This window comes from Triturus cristatus, chromosome 7 (genome assembly GCF_964204655.1).
Source record: "Triturus cristatus chromosome 7, aTriCri1.1, whole genome shotgun sequence".
Lineage (NCBI taxonomy): Eukaryota > Metazoa > Chordata > Amphibia > Caudata > Salamandridae > Triturus > Triturus cristatus.
This window is the reverse complement of record NC_140590.1, coordinates 1,715,161,037-1,715,182,539: the sequence shown is the minus strand read 5'-3', so window position 1 is coordinate 1,715,182,539 and position 21,503 is coordinate 1,715,161,037. Positions and strand designations below refer to the sequence as shown.

At 45.5% G+C, this 21,503-nt stretch overlaps 1 protein-coding gene across 1 annotated transcript in view; it reads right to left on the bottom strand.

Annotated features, from left to right (window-relative positions):
• M6PR (mannose-6-phosphate receptor, cation dependent) overlaps positions 1-21,503 on the bottom strand; it is a 109,961-nt gene that overhangs the window by 29,677 nt on the left and 58,781 nt on the right. Inside the window, exons 5-6 of the mRNA XM_085619934.1 lie at positions 21,108-21,238; positions 20,605-20,731 (exon numbers count right to left, since the gene is read on the bottom strand). Coding sequence (XP_085476060.1) covers positions 20,605-20,731; positions 21,108-21,238 — 258 coding nt within the window. The remainder of the gene's footprint in view (positions 1-20,604; positions 20,732-21,107; positions 21,239-21,503) is intronic.

Here is a 21,503-nt window from a genome sequence, read left to right as displayed (position 1 = left end):
CCTTCCGGGCCTCAGACTCTCCAAGATGTTCGCGGTGGAGAGGGCCCACCGTTCCCTCGGTCCCCCCACCGAAACAGAGGTCGCCACCTAGAGCTCTGATTGCTCGTGTGTTCAATTTTTAGGGACCGGGACATGATCCTTCAGTTTATCCCCTCGGTTTGAGAACCGTGATATCCATATTTACCAAATTTACTCGGACTACTGGCTCCGAGTACAATATGCGGAGAGAGTCCACTTCTTCAGCATTCCGCAAGAGGCCACTGCCTGGATGGACTCGATGGGCCTGGATGGGCAGGACCAGCATCAATGATGGCAAGAACAGAGGAGAAGAAGTGGTCGACAACGGAACCAGCATCGCCACACTGGAGAACAACGACCCAGGTCACAAGAGCTATCTAACTGAGGTCGAATCATGGTGGGGCCGGACGGCAGCCTAAGAGAAGAGATGGGGGGGAATACCGACACAATACCAGTTCTCCCCATTGTGTCTTGTCCAAGAAACTCAATAGGAACCGGAGGGCACTGCTGGCCCAGTCGATGGTGGCTCATGAGACACTCAAGGGCAAGTAAAGAGACTGAACTGCTGGGGGTAACGGTCAGTGGAACTGTAAGTACGGACCTCGACCCTGATGGGGTTTCACTCTGATGCAGAGCACTTGCAGAGGGGCTTCAGCCCAAGGGACTATAGGGGGGGTTTGGGAACGTCGCTGTTGGGGTGGGTAGCCATTCCGCCAAACTGCAGTTCAGACACTCCAACTGTAGTGCGCTGAGGCGGCCTGGCTAGACCGCTGGTTGGGCAGGGCCGCGCAGCGCCAGGCAGCTTGGCTGTTTACCAGGGACTGAGGGGTCTTGCTGACTGTCGTCGTTGCTTACTAAGTTGCGGGGAGGGGGTGGGGACTTGAGGGGAGGGTGGCGGCTGTGGGGCAGAGTCCTGAGTCCTCAGACCAGGGTTGGGGTGTGAGAATGAAGTACTACTGCCTGAGGGTGGGGGGTGTTCACAATGTTATGTTTTGCAGTTCTATATTGGGAATGTTTTAAGCTGGGTCGCCAGAGGTTCTGGGAGCTTTCGAACAGGGGGGTCCCAACACAACACTTTTAGGTTTCTCCAGCTCATACAACAGGTATCATGGAAACGTAGGATATTAGACTCATGCCAGGCGATCAACAGACTTATAAACTTATAACATGGAATGTTAGGGGGCTCAATAACATGGTCAAACGGATTCGGGTAGCGACGTATCTTAGACGATACAAGGTAAGCATAGCCTTTCTGCAAAGGACGCATCTCTGGGGAGACTGTCTGAAATATGTCCAACGTCGGTGGAGGGGCCAGTTTTTTGCGACTTCCTACTCTGGGTATGCTAGAGGGGCGCTTATATGGGTGGCGCCAGGAGTCCCCTTTAAGGATGTAAAATGTAGTCCAGACCCAGACAGACGATATGTGGTGGTGGAAGGGACACTGGATGGGTGCCACATGTGCTTAGTCAACATATACGCTCCGAATAATGACAGGGAATTTTTGGGAAAGGTCCTGGGACAGTTAGACCTGGCACCAGATGTAGACCTGATTATCGCAGGAGACTTTAACTGTGCCCTTGATGGAGGGCTAGATAGGCACCCCCGAAAGCAGAAGCTAAGCCCAAAACACGAGAAGCTATGCGCCAGATGTTTAGTACCTATCATTTGCTGGATATATGGAGGCACTGCAACCCTGGCTGTCGAGTGTACTCGTATCACACGCCAGCAGCTAACACACACAGCAGACTGGACTATTTCTTTATACAGAAGGCGGCAGTCAATCGGATAGTAGAGACGCAATACCTGGCCCGCTATCTGTCCGATCACTCATCCCTGCTGATAGCATACACTCTGGGCCGACCAAGATCCAAAATACCGCTATGGAGACTTAACACTGAGGCTTTAACGGACCCGGTTTATAAGGAGACGATAGCGACAGGGTTAGATGGCTATTTTGAAGTGAATTGGAACACGGCCAGCTCGAGGGCGCTTGAATGGGATGCGATGAAGGTGGTGATGCGGGGTTCTGCATGTCCACTGAGGTGAGGGTGAGGAGAGTGCTAGAGCGGGATTTACAATGTCAGGAGGAACGCTTAGCGGTCATAGAAACAGAGCTTTCCACAGACCCCGGGGCGCCGGCCAAATGGGCAGAACAACGGCGGAAGATAGGGGACATATGGGAGTCACTGGGCAAATATAATAGAACCACGAGTAGACGCCAATGGTACACAGAGGGAGATAAGGCCGGACGCCTACTGGCGCGCTTGATCAGGATGGAGACACAGCCTCTCCCGATACTGGCCCTTAAAACAGATCAGGGTCGAATGGTTTATACACCACACGAGATTAATAGGGCATTTACAGCACACATACAAAAGATGTATTCCGAGCCCAAGCCCCATACTGCCCCCCCAGGCTATGGAAGCCTACCTTGCCATGGTGGACCTATCTTGCCTAGACCCAGAGAGTCAGGAGTCCCTTGGAGCTCCTTTTAGAGGGGAGGAGGTGAGAGCGGCGATCACTCGCCTGAAAACAGCTAAATCCCCCGGGATGGATGGCCTGGCGGTGGAACTATACAAAGAATATGGGGGGGTCCTGGTCCCTAAGCTCCTGGAAATTGTTCTGGAAGCCGGTGAGACCGGCATACTGCCAAACTCCATGCGAGAAGCGTTGATTGTGATGATCCCCAAGCCGAGGAAGGGCCCCCTGCTCCCCAAATCCTACAGGCCAATTTCTATGCTAAACGTAGATCTTAAAATCATTAGTCAGGTACTGGCAAGTAGATTACTTCTGTATCTCAGGCAGCTGGTGCATGATGACCAGTCAGGTTTTATACCAGGGAGGAATGCACTGCAGAACATCCGCGGTCTTGCCCACGTTATGCAATCACTGGGGGGCAGGGACCAACAGAGTACCCTGGCATTTTTGGATATCGAACAAGCGATCGACTCGATCAGATGGGAATATTTATGGCAGGTACTTCTAAAAGTGGGGGTAGGTGAAGGGTTTGTGAATTGGGTGAGACTCCTCTATACTCATCCGGTGGCAAGGGTCGGCATGGGTCGATATGTCTCGGATGCAATGTCAATAGCAAGGGGGACATTACAGGGGTGTCCGCCCTCCCCCTTGTTGTTCGCCCTGGCAATGGAGCCATTAGCGTGTCATCTCCGTAAGGTTCTCCAGGGGCAGGGCATCCGAGTCGGGGCCACAGAACATATTGTATGCTGATGATGCGCTGGTGTACTTGCAGGAGCCGGCCCAATCGCTTCCGATATTGCTGGCGGCTCTAGATCAGTTTGCCAAGGCCTCCGGACTCTACGTTAATAATACAAAATCACAATTATATACAATTGGGTCAGAGACCGAGAGGGGCGGAGTCCCACTCCCAGAGATGGGCCTCCCGTGGGTGCCAGATACGCTGTGCTATCTGGCACCCACGGGAGGCCCATCCCTACTTATATCTGGATAAGTAGGGATAAGGGCATCTTTTATCAGCATAATATGGGGAAGATACTCAGGGGTCTACAAGGCAGTAGTGCCTTCTGGAACACACAAACACTCACTGATGGGGAAGATCGCCTTAATAAAAATGGTGGTGCTGCCCCAATGTCTCTTCACAATGCAGGGCTCCTTCTTTGAACTCCCGCATCAGGTATTCAAAGAACTCGACGCAATGCTTATACAATTACTTTGGAACGGGAAACGTGGTCGGGTCAGCCTAGATGTTATGAAACACACATGGGGTAAGGGAGGTTTGGAAATCCCGGACCTAGAACTTGATTATTTTGCATCACAATTACAGCATGCCATAGCCTGGTTAGATACAGACCCTTCCTGGGAAAGATCACTACTAGCGGACACATATGGAGATCAACAGTTGGGTGCGCTCCTCTGGCATACGAGAGGGTGGCAGGAACAATATCCCCCACTGGGCAGATTACTCGCTGCCATATGGAACAAGGTGATCAGGAGACTTATTCAGGCACGGCCATTTGCCCCAGAGGCTTATGCCACCCTTTGCACTCACTGAGCGGATCATGTCCACTGATAAACGGAAGGCGGGAGGTTGTCCCATGTTGTTGGACCTTTACCCGGAACAAAGGTTTATAACATACCAGGAAGCGGTAGATACTTTTGGGTTGTGATCGGGGCAATTTTTGCAATATGCCAAAATAGCAGCAACGGCACGGCAACTATGGCCATGTCGGGAGGGCGGAAACTTGTCACCCACCTATACAGGGCGCTAAGGAAAGATAAAAAATGTGGACCTCTCAAAGTAGAAGAGAAGGGGCAGGTGGCAAGTACACAGGAGATTACGCCACGAGATTGGGAAAAGATTCATGAAAGTGTGCGCAAGGTGCGGGGCGGTGTGCAATAGGTTTAAACAGATACAGTAAAATATAGTTCACATGACCTACCTCTCGCCCAAGCTGCTACATACTATAGACGGATCGAGAGATCCAAGGTGCCCCAGATGTCAATATGTACATGCAGATTTTCCACATATGGTCTAGACATGTCAGACGATTCAGGTATACTGGACAGCGGTCCTAGAGGACCTGAGCAGAATAACTGGGTGGAAGATTGCCTTAGAGGTGCGTACTTGTCTCCTTGGTTTAATTCCCTGAGAACCTAAACGCAAAACAAGCAGAGGTTCCTGGTTTTGGGGCTTGTAACAGCTAGGCGGCGTATAGCGATCCACTGGCTAACACGAGAGCTGCAGATAGCGAACCGGAAAACGGATTTGAGAGAATGGGCGCTGGCGGAGGCGGGGCACATGCGTAGCACTTGAAGAGATGTCAAACTCCCTGAAGTATTGCTGGCGTGGGGGTTGATGATCCAGGAGATAGAGGTAAGCTCCCCAAATTCCACACAGGCATCGTCGGATGAGGATCATCACACGGGGAATGACTCCAACAGACAAGAGGGGAGACAAGAGGATACCCTTGACTGATCTTATGATAGATGGACCTCTAGGTGGTTGGGCCCGGTAGAGGGGAGGGGGGGGGGGGGGGGGTTTATTTACAAGTTTTAACTTGCTATGTGTGAAAAAGTTCAAAATAACTGGGAAGAGGTGTGGCGCAGCGGCCAGGGCGACTGACGCCGGACGCTGGGGATCACGGTTCAATCCCCAGCACCGGTGGCAGGTCAGCCCAGCACCATGTGACTCTGGGCAATAGCTCGCTTAATCTTCCCAACGGACAGCAGCGCCGGGAGGCCTACGGGTAGCTGTGCGCTATACAAATACTGGAGGAAAAAAAAACTGTTGATTAGGAAAACATCTTTAAGGGGCAGCTTAGATCAAAACTTATCCTTGAATGGAAACTGCAATGTCCACTGTTAACGGTTATCTATGGGATATAACTGTATATGCACATGGATTGTACCTTGAGACCACAACAAAGAAATACAAAACAAAAAAAAAAAAAAAAAAAAGATGGATCACATTAACAAAGTGAAATATAAAAACAAACAAAAAAGTAGCAAAGATCTGGTTGCTCCCTGCCTCTCTTCCACAAATTCAGTTACAGAATGGATAGCCGACATAGCAGTGGTAAGGCAATTTGTAATGGTCCCAGCACCCAGATGGTCGTACGCAGGACCTGCCAGAGTGCTTGTGTTCTCTTACTCATTTTACAAGATTTGCTCAATGTTCCACAGCTTTTTGATGTCCTTCAATGAACACACTAGAAGGGGTGCCCAGCCCAGCCTCCTCTGAGCGCTGAGGGGCCTGCCCTTGGTCTGGGCTTTGTCAGGGCACGCCTGTGCTAGTCCCGTGCTGTGGGAGAGTCACTGCCCTTAGTGTGCGTCTCATTTATTGCCTCTGTGTGCAACAAATACTTAAAACACTTCCCTCTGATAAGCGGAATTGCTCGCCCACGCTACCACATATGAGAGCATTTGGGTTCTCATTTGTGCCTCTGTAAACCAATTGGGGTTTGCCTGGCCTCTTTACACAGTGTACCTCTTTTTGGTCCACTCTATAAAGAGCCACCTTCCTACAGTGAGCTCAGGTTATCTTTTAGTGTGTATCTAGCTTACCTTGACTAGAGTGGTGGTTCCTGATTGGATAGGGCGCATATCTGCCAACCAGAAACCCCCAGTTCTAACAGATGGCATACTGGACATCTGGTAACCTTTAACTTATTCAATATCGCTTTTCAGCTCCGGTGCGCTGCTTCTTATTTGGCTTCAATTGAGAAAGTATTTGACTTTCAGTTAATGTAACCCATACCGGTCTTTAAAAACATTTTTTAAAATAGGGACAATTCACCATTTATGACCATCAAATGGAAGATGCCAGAATGCTGAACTGGCTTTTAACCTAATGATTCAGTGCTTATCTTTGGCTCATTAGTCAGCTTTTCCTGACACTGAGGCACTGGGTGAGAACAGAAGGTACGGCAAAGTCAAATTCCTTTAAAATGTTTCTGATGGGCATGTATACATCTATGTAGTAAAAAGATGCTGAGCTGGTGAATAGTTATGTGGGCAGAAAATTATCCACGCTTAAGGCCAATGCCAGTAAGCCTTCTTGGTATGAAGTAAATGCACATGCTCAACCTTTAGAATAGTCTTAAAACTGCACCCTTTATTCTTACCAATAAACATGGGAAGCCATTTTAGACTTTGACAAGAAAATGGCAGGTCAGTACCGCTCTCAAATTTATTTTCACAAATAAGGCCAACTCAAGCTTCGAAATGCCATGCAAGCTTGTTTTTTACCAAAGTAAGCTTTGGATAGTGAGAAAAGAAAAACCCACAAATCCCTTTTTTTTTTTTATTTCAAAAGTTTTTATTGGTTGTTTTTTTTAAACAGAAATAGAAAACAAAAATTACAGTGGTATATGGTGAATAGCATGGTGCCATTATCTCTATACATTGTTCATAGAAATACACAATAATACATAATAATGTGATAGACAGTGGTCCTTAAACGCCATGTAATAAATGTCTCTCAAAATGCATGAAAGCATAATTATGCAGTAAACCGTATATTAATGGTTAATATAAAAGAAAACAAGAACGTGAACTAAACAGGTAGCCTATGAAAGCAAGAAGAGGAAGGGCCATATCGGCATGTTATCACTAGTAGTTTATGGAGGTTTATGCGTAATAAAATATGTGTCTAGGCTATCCCACATATGTCTAGTGGGGGGTTTCCATGGGGAATTTTGGAGAGCAATATTGTCAGCGCCCCCAAGGTGGGTAATCCACTTCAGCGAGCATTTAAATGACGTCTTTTGTGTCTCTTTCCAATTATTCAGGATAATCTTAACCGCAGACGTAAGCAGAAGATCCAGTAGGGCTTTATCATATTCGTATAGTATATCTACCCCCATAAATCCTGTTGTCAGCATGGATAGTTCTTTTTTAAGGGTACAAGATAATAATTTGAAAATAGTCAAATACCTTGTCCCAATATGACGCAACACATTTACAGTGCAGTATCAGATGGGCCAAGTCACCAGTTTCCTCATTGCAATTCCAACAAATAGGATCATCTCGAATATTTTGCAGATTTAGGCGAGCTGGAGTCCAATAAGCTTTGTGTAGAAGCCAAAATTTTGTCTGTGAAAGGACTGGGGATATCTTATTTCTGGAGCCAGAGCTCCATATTTGTGACCAATCGGATGCAGAGATCGGTTTATAGGAGTGCGATTCCCAGAAGGATACAAGATTTGTGTTGAGGGTTGAGATCTTGGGGCAAATTAGTTTATAGATCCAAGAGACTTGGTGGTCTACCTTATTGATCTTCATTACAAAGTTTGGTAGGGTTGGAGGGGAGGAGTGTAGTTTAGCCTTTGTCAGCGCCGCCCTAATCTTAAGAAAATTATTACATTCTAGGTTGTCCAAGTTATATTTAGCTTGGAGATCATTAAAGGTGATTGGGGGCGTTACGTTTTCTAGTTGAAAAGGGAAACAGATCCCATTAGCTATCCAGGTGTTGTAATGTATTGTTTTCCCCTTATATAAAATATTGTGATGGTCCCATAATTCAGATTTTAAATGTCTCAAACTGATGTCCAATTTCTTATCTAGCTTTAGAGCCAGTTTTGTATTTTTAAATATAGATTTTGAGCAGCTGAGGTTTGGGTGATTGGAGGTAAGAAGGGCAACCGGGTCAAGGTTATTAAGTAGAGATTCTTCAACCTCTAGCCATACTGGAGTGCAATTACCTGGAAGCAAAATCCAATATGAGCCTTGTTTCTCCAGGAGAGCTATTTGGTACATTTTGAAGTCTGCTAAGTTGACCGCGCCAAGGGATTTATCCAGTATTAATTTTGTTTAGCCCAATTCTGGCCTTTTTACCTTGCCATAAAAATGCAGATATAAGGGCATCTAATTTTTGGTGAAAAACCTCAGTTAATAGAAGTGGAAGCATAGTATTTAGATAATTCACTAAGGGTGTGATCATCATCTTAATGGTCTCAATTCTCCCCACCATGTAATACATTTTGGCGACCATGTGTCTAAGAGAGTTTTAATTTTCCTCAGTGTAGAAGTTTCATTTTGATGTAGGGTATCAATTATATTACCGCCAAACTCTATACCTAGAAATTTGATGTAGCCAGGTTGTCACGTAAGGCCGAGTCGTTCAAGACTTCACTAGTACAAAGGACATTTAAGGGCTTCACTTCTGATTTATCCCTAATTAGCTTGTATCCAGAGAAAATAGAGTATTGCTCTATGGTTAGCATCAGGGCACTAATTGAGGGACTCTGGTCTTCGGTAACTATAAGTATATCATCCGCATAGGCGGCTAGTTTAACAAGAGTGTCCTTAAATCGCATTCCTTTTATCTCATGATTGCATTTGATGTCCTGTATTAAGGCCTCAAGGGCTAGTAGAAAGAGTGAAGGAGAGAGAGGACAACCCTGTCTTGTACCATGTTCAAGAGTAAAAGCCTGCGAGAGTGTCCCATTAATCGCAATACGGGCAGTGGTCGATGAATACATAGCCATGACCATGTTAATGTATGATCACCGAGATTGAATGATCGCATGCAAAGTTCTGTAAACGCCCATGACACTGTCAAACGCTTTCTCTGCATCTAGAATGATTGCTACAGTCTGTTCTAGCTTCAGCTTTGCCAGTTCTAGTACATGAAATAACAAGCGGCTATTATCATTAGACATTCGGTTTTTAAGGAATCCAACTTGTGAGCTACTTATCAGTTGCGGAAGAACTACTTTTAGTCTCGTAGCAAGTATTTTTTACGTAAATCTTGCAGTCGACATTAATCAGATATTGGCCAGTAATGTTTTGGCAGTAGAGGATCCCTCGCCTCCTTGGGTATGACTATAATGTTGGCTTCCGACATCGAGTTGGAAGTATGTCCTTCCTGGGCTACAGAATTGAATACCTTTAGCATGGTTGGTTGGATTAACCCTCCGAATGACTTATAAAATGCTGCTGAGAAGCCATCAGGGCCCAGAGCCTTACCATTTTTCAGGGATTTGAGGGTGTTGGTTATTTCCAGGGCAGACCCAGGCTTCCCTAGTGCTGAGCTGTCTGCATCAGACAGCCGAGGGAGATTTAATGTATCCAAGTATCTGACACACTCTTCCGAATGAAGGGTTTGTTTGTTCTTATTCAGATCTTCATAAAAGGACTTAAATGCATTCAAAATCTTTTTTTGTTTAGTCTGTGTTTTATTATTGGAGTCTTGTATGGAGGAGATAGTATGTTGTCTCTGTTTATATTTGAGGTCAGAAGCCAATAGCTTTCCTGCTCTATTGGCTTCACAAAGTTTAAGGGCCTTAAACTTGTTGATCCACACACCCGCGCGGTTACTTACAAATTTATTATATTCATATTTCTTCTGTACTAATTGATTAAGGATATTGTTGTTGTTCAGCACATAGGCATGAGGGGTCTCCAGAAATTTAATTTCGCGTTCCAAACTAATTAATCCAGAATTAAGTTTATTAATTTTTGCTTTAACCCCAATAAGGACCCCCCTAATAGTTTCCTTTAGGGCATCCCAGAGGGTGAAAGCGTCCGTCTCAGAGAGATCATTGTGTTCAAAATAGTCTCGGCTTGCGTCTACAATTATTTTTTTGTCTTCTGGGTCAGAGAGGACATCTTCATTAAAACGCCACCTTTTAAGAGAAGGTGGGATGTGGGTACCAGCTAGTTTGGTGTTGATGCACAAGTGATTAGAAACTAGTTTGAGTGCAATGTCTGTTTGATAAATTAGGTGTGTGAAGGAGCCAGATATTAATATGTAATCTATCCTAGTATAAGGATTATGTGGGGCAGAGTAAAACGTATAGTCTCGAGAGTCCGGGTGTTGAAGACGCCAGGAATCCTTGAGATTGAATTTAGAGCAGATCTGTTGAACAATATCGTGAGATCTAGTGACTTTGTATTTACATTTGGACTGGCGGTCAATTACGGGATCTAGTGGCAAGTTGAAGTCTCCCCCAACTATAAAAGGATCATCTTGTGGAAGTTTTCTATGGTTTTTGAAATGTTTTTCCAAAAATTGGGTTCGTCGGCATTAGGGCCATATAGATTATTCACATGTATTAGATCTTCACCCTTTTTCAGATGCGTAAGTACTGCCCTTCCCTCATCGTCATGTGATTGCGATTCAATGGAAATGTTAGATTTCCTAGCTATAAGGGTAATAACTCCTTTTTAGGTCTCGCATACGCAGCGCGCAAGTGCTGATTTGGAGTGACCTCTTGGAATCAATCCGTACTTTTTGGGAAACTCGTGCATGTACTGCACTGTTTCCAATGAGCACTCGTGCATGTACGGTGTTTACCTTGTGGGAGCCAGCAGCGGCGCCATCTGTTTGCAATTATCGTGCCCGCCGCTGCTCGCTCCCGCAAGGTAAACGCTGTACATGGACTGAGCCTCAAAGCCGCGCCCCCGTTCCCTAACGTGGCGTTTCTGGCCCGTTCCACTCAAACCCCCTTGAGTGGTGCCCTTAGCGTCTACAGGCATCTAGACCTCTCCACTCCTTACTGCGGCCACAGTGCCCTCCTTATCCACATGTCAAAGGAAACATCTGTGAGTATCTCCATGTTGTGACAACAAGCTCACCTTGGCCCGAGGCCCCCGTAGTGTACAGCGCGTTGGTGCCCCGAGGGACCTGGTTTGCGCTATACAAAAATGAGATTAACAGCCTTGCTCTCTTTTTACCAAGATTTGCATAATCTGTGAAAATATTTCCCCGTAGCTTCACTGTTGTGATAAACCGTCTCATTTACTTGGCTTTATTAATCTGCGGTTGAGAAAACATGCTGTAAAACCTTCTGCCATAAAGTGGCCGCAGAACACTTCAGCAGTGAGCTCTGCCCTCCATGTATATCCGACCCACAACGTCAGGCAGAGGCCCCGCCCACAGGCGCCTCTAGGTGCTCAGCTGCGATGAACTGGGAAGCCGATTTCGAGGGGACAATAACTGACGTCAGAAACAATGGCCCGGCGACCACTGCATGGTTCGATAAGGCACCAGATCCTGAGAGCTTCCTGGAGGCGCCCCCAGCTCCGCCTCTCAACATTAAGATTAATGAAGCTGGGAGGTGAGACAGTGCACCAGTGCCAACTTCTCACCCCAAAACTACCAGTACAAGAAGCAGTGCACCCCCAAGTAGCTTTTACAGCATTCTTCAAACCACGCCTTTTACCTAATAGGTCTAAAACCACGTAAAACACTGTTTTGAAAAGACACTTTGGATTAACGTTTTTAGGGGGTTGTGGGGTGAACCTAGTGTTTTTGCCCCCTTTTTTCTCAATTATGTGCTGCGAAAGCTTAAGGTAGACCACCTCTCCAGTTTCTCACACCATTACTTGAAGTCTCACTAACCAACACTTTTCTTTGAATTCCATGCACAACTACACGGTTCCCCACAGAAACACACAAAGACATGCACACTACTTCACCCGCTCCACCTATCCAGAATCACCCCCTCACTCCCACAAAACCGCCCTAACACCCAGCCCGAGCGGGTAGCCTACAGTTTCCCCCTAGTGCCCTACATTCTGCTTGGAAGCACGGGCCTGTTTTAGTGTGATGCGGGTGTACCGGGGAACATCTGCCAAAACAGTAAGACCTAATGTTCACAAATCAGTGAGCTTACAATCAACCCACAGCCTACCATTAGTTGTTTTGGGTGTCACTCATTTGAAATCTTTAAATTGATTAGCTCCTGTGGACTTCCCTTCCTTTCTAGTGTTAGCTCCTCCCTGGACCACCTGTGTTCTTACTCAACTGCTCTATCCCGTACTTTTGCAACACACAATGACATTTTTTAAATAAGAGTATGGGTATTATTCCTAGATGTGCAATGTGCTTTCCCACTTTTAAAATTGGTATATGGCTCCTTTTTAGATCGAGCCTGGGCAGCGCATGTGCTGCTCTGCGAGGCATGCTGTATTCAGGTAGGGACTTGAAGCTCCACCCACTCTCCGGCCATATTTTTTCATTGGATTGGGTCATTGTCCACTGTATACTATGGCTGTTCATTGGTCAAAAGGCTTAGTAGTCTATCCTTAGTACGGTCTGGTCTCATTCTGTAACCTCCCATGGAGACACCCCCTGTTAAGTGTGTTGTTATCCGGTAGGTTTTACTTACAGCCTCCGAGAACTATTTTCTCAAATAGCTTTGTCCTGCCTGCTCAAGACATGCTCTCTCCCTACGCTTTTTAAAACAAACATTGGCATAGCCAATAGGTCTCGCCTTTGGGACCTTATAAGTGTTTAGTTATCCAGCACAATATCCTTGGTGCAACAACATCAACTGTTGCATGGCTAAACACTTATAAGGTCCCAAAGGCGAGACCTATTGGCTATGCCAATGCTTGCTTTTATGGTCTGCCAGTGAACATGCTACGTGTGAAATCCAGTTGTATTTGATATACGCTGCATCTTCCTCAGATAGCTTGGTCTCCTGTAGAAGTAATATATCGCCTTTTCTTTTGGTTAAGTAGTCAAAGATTTTCCTAGGTTTAACTGGGTGACTGAGTCCATTCACATTTGTCAATTTCATGCAGTCTCTCAGCAGCTTCCTGCTGTGAAACCTTTCACTCTTCATTGTATATATCATATAGAAAACTCTTTTGAGGTGGTTTTTGAGGACCTACCAAAATGTCCATCAGTAAGAAGGGACAGGTGGTTTTTCACTGGAGACACCGTGGAATATTTAAGCCAATAAAGGCACAACTTCCCAACGCTGTAGGTTGGTACCACCCCGAGTGTCGTTACTTCTCGTAGTGCGGGTCAGGCCTCCTAATCCTAAATCCCTTGGTGTTGTCAAGAAAACATGCTTGACATCAGCTAGTGTGTAATGGCCACACCAACCATCCTCCCTGCTTGTTACATAGAGAACTGTATGTGCCATTGCTAATTTTCCCCAAGTGTAATTTGTGAATTGTTGCCAGTTTGCAAAAAAGTTGTGGGGTTGACCTCGGGTATGATGTGATGAGGGGAACCGTCAAGCCACCCCACATGGTTGCAGTATAACGCTGGAGCTTGCACCAAGGACCACTCTTCAGCGTATGAATGTTTTACTGCCTCTAGAACGAGCTCAGAAAAGGTAGGTAAAATTATCTATTCCCACTTTGGGCAACCCATGGCAAACTAGTGGCCACTCCTTTTCAGCCAAGAAAATGTCATAGCCAAATGATTCTCCCAAAAGAGAACATGTAATGGTCATTATATATCCCCCCTCCATTTGGAGTTGCATTTCATATAATTGATGCAGGACACTCACTCCCCTATCACGTATTTCCACCTGGATATAGTCACTCGTTGCTACTGCCACCAGACACTCCATAAGATTCCGGCAAACTATTGGGACTTCTGCCGTGCTGTCCAGCATGGTCGGAGCCCACTCCCCACTCAGAAGCAGTGTCCTCAATATCCTTGGCATGGTTAACTATAAACCCATTTACATTGTCCTCTGAGCACTGAGGCATGGTTTCTTTAGGTTTGTCTTCCTGTTTTATAAAGTCAGAAGAGTGTTGTAATTCCTTCTTTGGTTTCACATATTCCTCTGATGTGCGCTTCGCCTGACTGCCTCTCTCTGAAAGTTTTTTAGAAGACTCCTAAAAGGAACGAGAAGAATGTGTAATGTGTATCAGTATCCTAATATCTGTGAGTCGTTTTATTATTTTCACGGATATGCAAATGATAGCATTTTTAAGTGGACTTCTGTGGAGGAGATCCACCCCGTGCTTTACTCTTTTCTCTTATTTATCACACTTTTTCTTCATAGAAGACGCTGATGCCTGCTTGAAATTATCCTTTTCAGAATTACTCTTAATTTGTGGTTTACTAGGCCTGGCTCCCAAATTGTCTTTATCTGTGGTTGAATAGGTTTCCTCAATTTTAGGCAATTCGCGCTCCTGGTCTCCCAGAGTTAAATTTATGAGTCACTGGTGTACAGCCAAAGCTGCTGCTTCCCCTTTAATGTTTCTCAACTTTATGGTGGATATTGCGGAAAAATTACCCATCAGTTTATCCTAAAATTTAGGGCAGGACCTCGGTTTGGTTAAGTTTAAGCACCTCTGTCAAAATAGCTAGTGAGGGTGTACCAGGTGTTATGGCATACATTGCCACAAAGACTATAACCCAAGTGGTGCAGGCTTTCACTGTGGGAGGTATCCCCATTGGCAAGCATATAATGAAAATTCTATGTTTTTCTTGGGGTCCCATATGGGGAAACGCTGCTTCCAGCTGACTGGTTTTCTGTGCAATCCAGAACAGAATTTTCTCCAGTCTGATTCTACCCATGATTGTATTTATTGTTACTAGACTAATTCCAGGTGGAGCCAATTGTGGATGTGCAGCTTGAGCAGCCCTTGCAAGATTCATTGCCATGGTTCGCATGACGTTAAGTCAAACATTCATATTTTCATCCATCCATATATTCTATGTACAATATACATAATTGTTATGTTGGGGTATGGTGTGTAATCGGCTAAGGCTGGCCATGTTGCTCCCTCATTGCTGAGGGGACCAAGTCTAACTTCATCAGTTGTGTGTGGTAGGGCGCATTTAAACCGATTTTGGTGTTCTTGGTAAGTTAGTGGTCTTTCTAGTGCTTCGTAAACTGTGTAGTTGTTAGGAACTGCAGCACAGTGCAGGAATGAAAAAGTCTTGTTCGTTCATCAGATGCAGGGAATGTAACCCATGAACAGAATACCTCTGTCCTAAATGATTTGTGGGCCTCCATCATGAAGTTAACAACCAACAAGGAGTATTCCATGTTTTTGGAGCATCTGAGTAACTGCATGTCAGCAGTTTACTGCTATGTTAATTGCTCCTTTGTCTTCAGCCATATGAATATGTGGAATTTAGAGAGGGTGCCACTATCTCTCTGGTTAGTAGGGGTCTTCAGGTACGTAAAATAAAACTTGGGTGATGCATTTAATAAGAACCCAAGCTAGAATGTTGGTGGGGCCATGTCATATGGCTTATACTTTCCCAAGTAAAACTGTGCGTTTGTTGGACAACAAACATCAGGATTGTGCAAGACGGATTCTGAGCACACCCTCAGGATACATTGGCAATAATCCTGCTAGCTCACAGTCCACCGCAGCGGCCCTGTGGTATGGGAGCCCCCGTCCTGCAGCCTGGCGAGGGTCCGGGCACCCGTGGCGGGGTCCATCGGGCCAGGGAAGGCTCCCCCGACCTGGCTGGGTTCAGAAGCAGGGACCGAGCCAGGTGGGGGTGTAGCTGGCTAACTCCTTTCTGCTGCGTAGTAGGAGTTTTGCACCATCTGTACCCCTAACCTGACAAGGTAACAAATGGATTGTGCAACCTTAGAACAGGTCAACTCTGACTCCCCACGGAAATCGTGGTAGGAGATCTAGAACTTTTTCGTTTAGTTACTAATGCATACCCAAAAAGATACACAGGAAACCTGCAATTTCAATACTTATTGAAGCATTGTGATTCTTGAGTAAAATACGTGTGCTGCAATAATCAATAGACAAAAACAGACTAACATAATTACCATAATGAGAATAGTGAAAAGATAAACAGTTCAACCATTTTGCGGTTACAGAATATATGCTTGCATATAAGTACCGAAATATTTTGTACTCCTAGCTAGCACTACCCATCAGAGTATGCCTAGGGTGGGTGAATCTGCCAAATCCCTGTAGGGTGATCTAACTTCCCCGTTACCTGTGGTTAAGTGACTGGAATTCCGGCATGTAGCGACCTCACAGTGCCAGCTAAATGCTCCTCTAACCAAACAAGGAAGTGATGCAATTTATATAATAAACATCACCCATGTTACCATGCTGAGGTTCCAGTCAAGCGGCTATAGTGGATACTATTGTGATCGCTCTGTCGCCGAATGGAGAACAACAACAACACTGTGCATAGTGAATTCAGCCCTTGTATAGAATATTCAAGGTATTGTGATAATATACCTACGAAATGGAACATTAAGCAATGCAGTTTCAGAGGATATAATCCTGTACAGGCACACAATGAAATGTGTGTTAAATATCATCGTGTTTAGGAAAAGAAGGCAACCTAAAAACGTGAGCATGAAAATGGCGGTGTTCCCATTCAGGCCTATTGTAACCACATGACAGCATCTTTCACAGACTCACATGCTTGAATCATTCCATTTTGTCCATGTAATTCTATGTAAAACAGAAAACAGCATTAACATGCCTTCAGCAACAAAAGGGTGTGTTTATTGGTCCATTCACCTCAATTGTACAGTGCAAGTGGGTAAGCCTCACTGATGGGAGGAGGGATGGCAACCTGGGAATCTATGGAAGATACAAAAAAAGGTGAACTGCAACTACAGGGAAGTAACTTATTTCTTGTGCCATGGTGCATCTTTTATTGATTCCCATGCTTTAATAAGAATGGAAAGAAGTATAACTTGCACATACTATGAAATATGTCAGGTGGATAAATAGAAACACGTTAACTGAACAGGCTACAGAGAACGCAAGTAGATTCTTCAGTTTCTTCCTTTTAAAATGGATCTGGGAATTTTCCAACTTCTAGTGAATACTCCAGAGCCACCAATTGAAGTATTTAGTCAAGAGGTCAACCCAAAGCGCATGAATTACTTTTGCAGAAGCAACATCACAAGCCTCTGCACCTTCATCATTACACTCTTCTCCTTTTTCCATTTACAACAAACTCTGATAAAGAAGAATTCTATAGACGAGGTACAGGTGGACTAGGTTGTCATTGGCAGTGTCACAGAAATTTTGGACAGTCTGACCATGGTAGACAAGGAACTTCTCAACAGCACTTTAGGCAAAAGTTGATTTTCCCGGAGAGAACTACAACAGGTGTGTCTTGTCTTTTGTAATCTTCTTTAAAATGGTTCCTTAGAGGAGGATGTCAGTTTCTCTGAAGATGCCTACTTTTCTGGAACCTTTGATTTTGAAGTGCTGGTCAGTTCAACTGCTGCCAGTACAAGTGATCAGGGAAGCCATTTTAAGAACCAATACCGGAGACTGGTGGAAAACAAGATTCCCAGATACATGATGGCTTCACTGAAAACAGGGATGTCTGTTGTCAAACATCTTGTGTCAATAAGCCCACCCTGATACCAGGTGTTGGATTTATTAATTCAAGCACTCTGAGGGTAGCTTAGAAGTGCCCCCTGAAAACCTACCAACTTCTGGGTGCCAGTTGACTGGTCTTAGTCAACCTGCCATTAGAGACAAGTTTCTGTCCCCCAGGTGTGATGGCCTTTGTTCTATGGAGGTCAGGAACAAAGCCTGCTCGGGCAAAAGGATGTTTACACCCTCTCCCACAGGATAGCTGCAAATTAGTATTTTAATGCACGGAGCTTCATAGAGCCCACCGTCTTTAGGATGCAAATCTGGCTTCCTTCACAGAAGAGGATGTTGACTGCCCTTGACCAGGGCCCAGTTTGGCACCTGGGCAAGGCAGGAAATAAGTAGTCGGAAAGGTGTGTTCACTTTGAGGCTAGTTCCACCCCTATGGTGGGCTACCTGAAGTGAATTTGAAATTTCAGAGTCTGCCATCTTTGTGATGGCATACTAAGGAATACTGGGCCATGGTTATGCCCACTTCCCTTTGGAAATGATCACATAAGTGCTGTAGAGAACCCAACAATAGTTAGCCCAATGGCTACTACCCTACACTCCTCAAAAGTCCCTAAATGTAGTATTTGGGAAAGCACCTGGCACCAGAGAATCAGATCCTACCGACCTGAAAGAAAAAGGCGGATGTGAAGAGTTGCAAGAACAGAAGAACCAGCAACTGACTTGGCGCCAACTCTGCCGGCCTATCTGCTGAGTGACAAATGTTCCAAAAGAGGACTTGTCCTGCAGCTGCTGTGTCTCCAAAGTCTGGCGAGAACTGCCAGCACTTCATCCAAGAATCGGGAACTCCTGTGGAACAGCAACATTTCTCCCCTGCATCTTGCAGCTGTGAGGCCATGAAAACACGATGTTGAAGGCACAACTGCACCAGACCGCCTTGCCCGAGCGGAATGGGCCAACGGTGCCAATGTGGTCCCCAAAGCTTCCAGACCTGAATCCCACCTTGGGTTTTCCCACTGTGAACTTCTTGATCCGCCTGCAGCCTCTGTTTGTAGGTCGCCTCTACCGCAATCGCTCCCGGTGACAAAAACCTAACGCCACCACTGCACCAATCGCCCCTGGACCGTGGAGAAAAGGAACAAAGAAGTCCTCATGTCTGAGCAATTCAGCCCGACTAGCCTCCCAGTCAAAACCTGCAGCCTCTTTTCACGAAGACCGATCCTCATGGACCAACATGGAGCACTCAACGCTGTATTGCACCACTGCACCCGGCCGCCGTACTACCACTGGAGGTGACTTGCTGGGGCTGTCTTGGACCTTGCCTCATACTCACCTTAAGTCCAGGAGGTTGGTCTTGTAAGTCATTGTACTCTACCTGTGTGCCATATTTGTTCTTCATCCCATAGGTTAACATTCCAGCTTCTGAAAAATGCACCGACGACTTTTGAAAACCTAAAGAATTTCTATCTCGAAACGTACTTTCCTGATCGTATTGATTCTAGTGCCTAAGTATATATAAAGATATGTGTTATTTTTTATAAATTGGTGTTGATCTCCTATTGAGTTGTGTGCATCATTTATTGACTGCGTGTCTATTTTGAAGATGTCTAACACACCTCTCTGATAAGCCTGAGGCTGCTCAACCACACTACTCCATAGAAGAGCACCTTGGGATTGCTAGAGCACGCCTTTGTCCACTAGTAAGGGAATACCTGGACCCATTGCACAATATACTTCTTCTTTTGGTATATCATATAAAAAGCTAGCTTCCTACAATGCCTACAAAGCCCTGAACTACTATAGACCAAGATACATCAACCCCTGCCTGAGCTTCCACCAACGTTCCAGTGATCCACCTCCCTCTCCCTTGCTCATATCCGCCAAAGCAGCAGTGGAGGACCCTCCTTCTACCTCACTGAAGTCCTGGAGCATCCTCCCCCTCCATCTCCATACCGAACCCTCCCTACAGGAGTTCAGAAGGGGACTCCAGATCTAGCTATTCAACTGATGCCACCCAAGCAGCTTGGTTCTCAGGACCTGGGTACCCTCACGGGTGATTAGCTGCGCTCTATGAATCCTGTTTGATTTATTAAAGAGCACAACATCATGATGCATTAACAGTACACTTATTTACCAGAACCCTGCAACCTCTGTCATCACTTCTTGACTGTATGCTTGTCTTTGACCCTGTGCTTTGCTGTGCTGCCTTTTGGCTAGGTTAGCACTATATAAATGACACATATATCGATTTACTGCATTGTTTAGAATTACCATGGGAATCCTAGCCTGATGGCTGGGAATGATTCAATCATGTGAATTACAAAATGTAAAACGCTGAAGATTATTATATTAACTCTACACATATTTTTAGGGCATCACTCGCCCTTCCAAACCACCAAATATTCCTTCCTAGTAGGAACCTCTTATCGGACAAGAAGTGGGGTAGGAGAAAGATGCGACACAATAAGAAGGGTTGAAAGAGAGGAAATACAAGAGTGACAGGGAGTGAAGAGAGAAAAAAGGGGACACAAACGTGTTGAAGGCGAGATAAGGAGATGATGAGAGTTACAAATTAGAGGGACAATGTAGGTGGGCTGAATAGGCAACAAGGACAGCAGTTAAGAGGGAGGCGTGACAAAGGCGGGGGAAGATGCAGAGAAAGAGGAATTAACAAAAGGGTAGAGAGTAGGTTGAGACATACCATGCGGGCCGAAAGAGCAAGGGGAAGTAACACGAGAAGATAAGTTAGGCAGCAAAAAGTCAAAATGATGTGCATAGATGATGGGAATAGATAACATGAGATTAAGTAGAACAAGATTCAGAAGGACAGAGTGAAGATACATGAAAGGCAATAGGGGCACAGATAGGGCAATGAGAAAGTAAATGAAGGCACAGTAGCAGGAAGGAGGAAAGGAAGAGGGAGAAGGAGAGACAAGATATGCCCAAAGGAAAAGTTGAGGAATTGGAGGGGGTGGGAAGTCTGCACAAAAAAGACCAGCTGAGGGAAAAGGCAGTATTTACAGTTGATGTTTAATACATCTGCACCCAAAATGTATACCCCTATATACATACGGCCATGAGGTTGCCCAGGTCCTGCCAAAAGCTGTAGTTGGGGATCTGCTCCATGCCCTTGGCTCCAACGACTAGGCGTTGGTACAGAAAGCCTACAATGAGGTACAAGGCAACCAGAGAGGCAATCCTATGGAGAGAGAGCGAAACAGGTGTTAACAAAACAAAAATCAAGGGAAAAGTAACACAGTCGGGGCGAAGGGCAGGGAAAAAGGACCCTTGCATGAAGAATGAAAGGCAAGATGGGAGTCTTGACAGGAAGTGAGCAAAAATTAGCATTAGCTTCGGATCACGAGTTGGAGCATGAAGGTTTTTGCACGGGGGAAAAGACAGGACAAGATGATGATTCAAACACAGGAACAAAGGTTTCAGTCTTGCACCCACGAAGTAACAGGCATGGTGGATAGGCCCCAATAGAGAAAACAATTAAGCAGAATTCGCACATGCACGGCTATTGCAGTAGGGAACCAGAGTCAAACATTTGCATTTGTATGTAACAAACTAACATTATGAGCAAAATGGAGCCCACGCTCAGCCGCACGTCCTCAGGTGGGCAGGCTACACTGCTGTCCATCTCAAACAAATAGAAACAGTCCTCGACCTTGCCTCGCTCTTCATTCAACATCATGAAGTTGTCCTAGAAAGAAAGAGAATCACAACAGCAGTGCAAGAGAATTAGTGGGAGGACAAAAAAACAGACTAGCACATTGCTGTCATCTGCTATTCACAGGATACTGGGATGCTTAGGCCCAGTCTACGCTCACTTGCAAAAGAAGCAGCTAGCACTATAGATTCAATGGGGAGATTGCCCTTATGGCCACTGTCACAGACCCCCTACATACAGTTATGGGGCATCTCTAAAGTAAGAATATAATGAATACTTAAAACACATAAAATTAAAT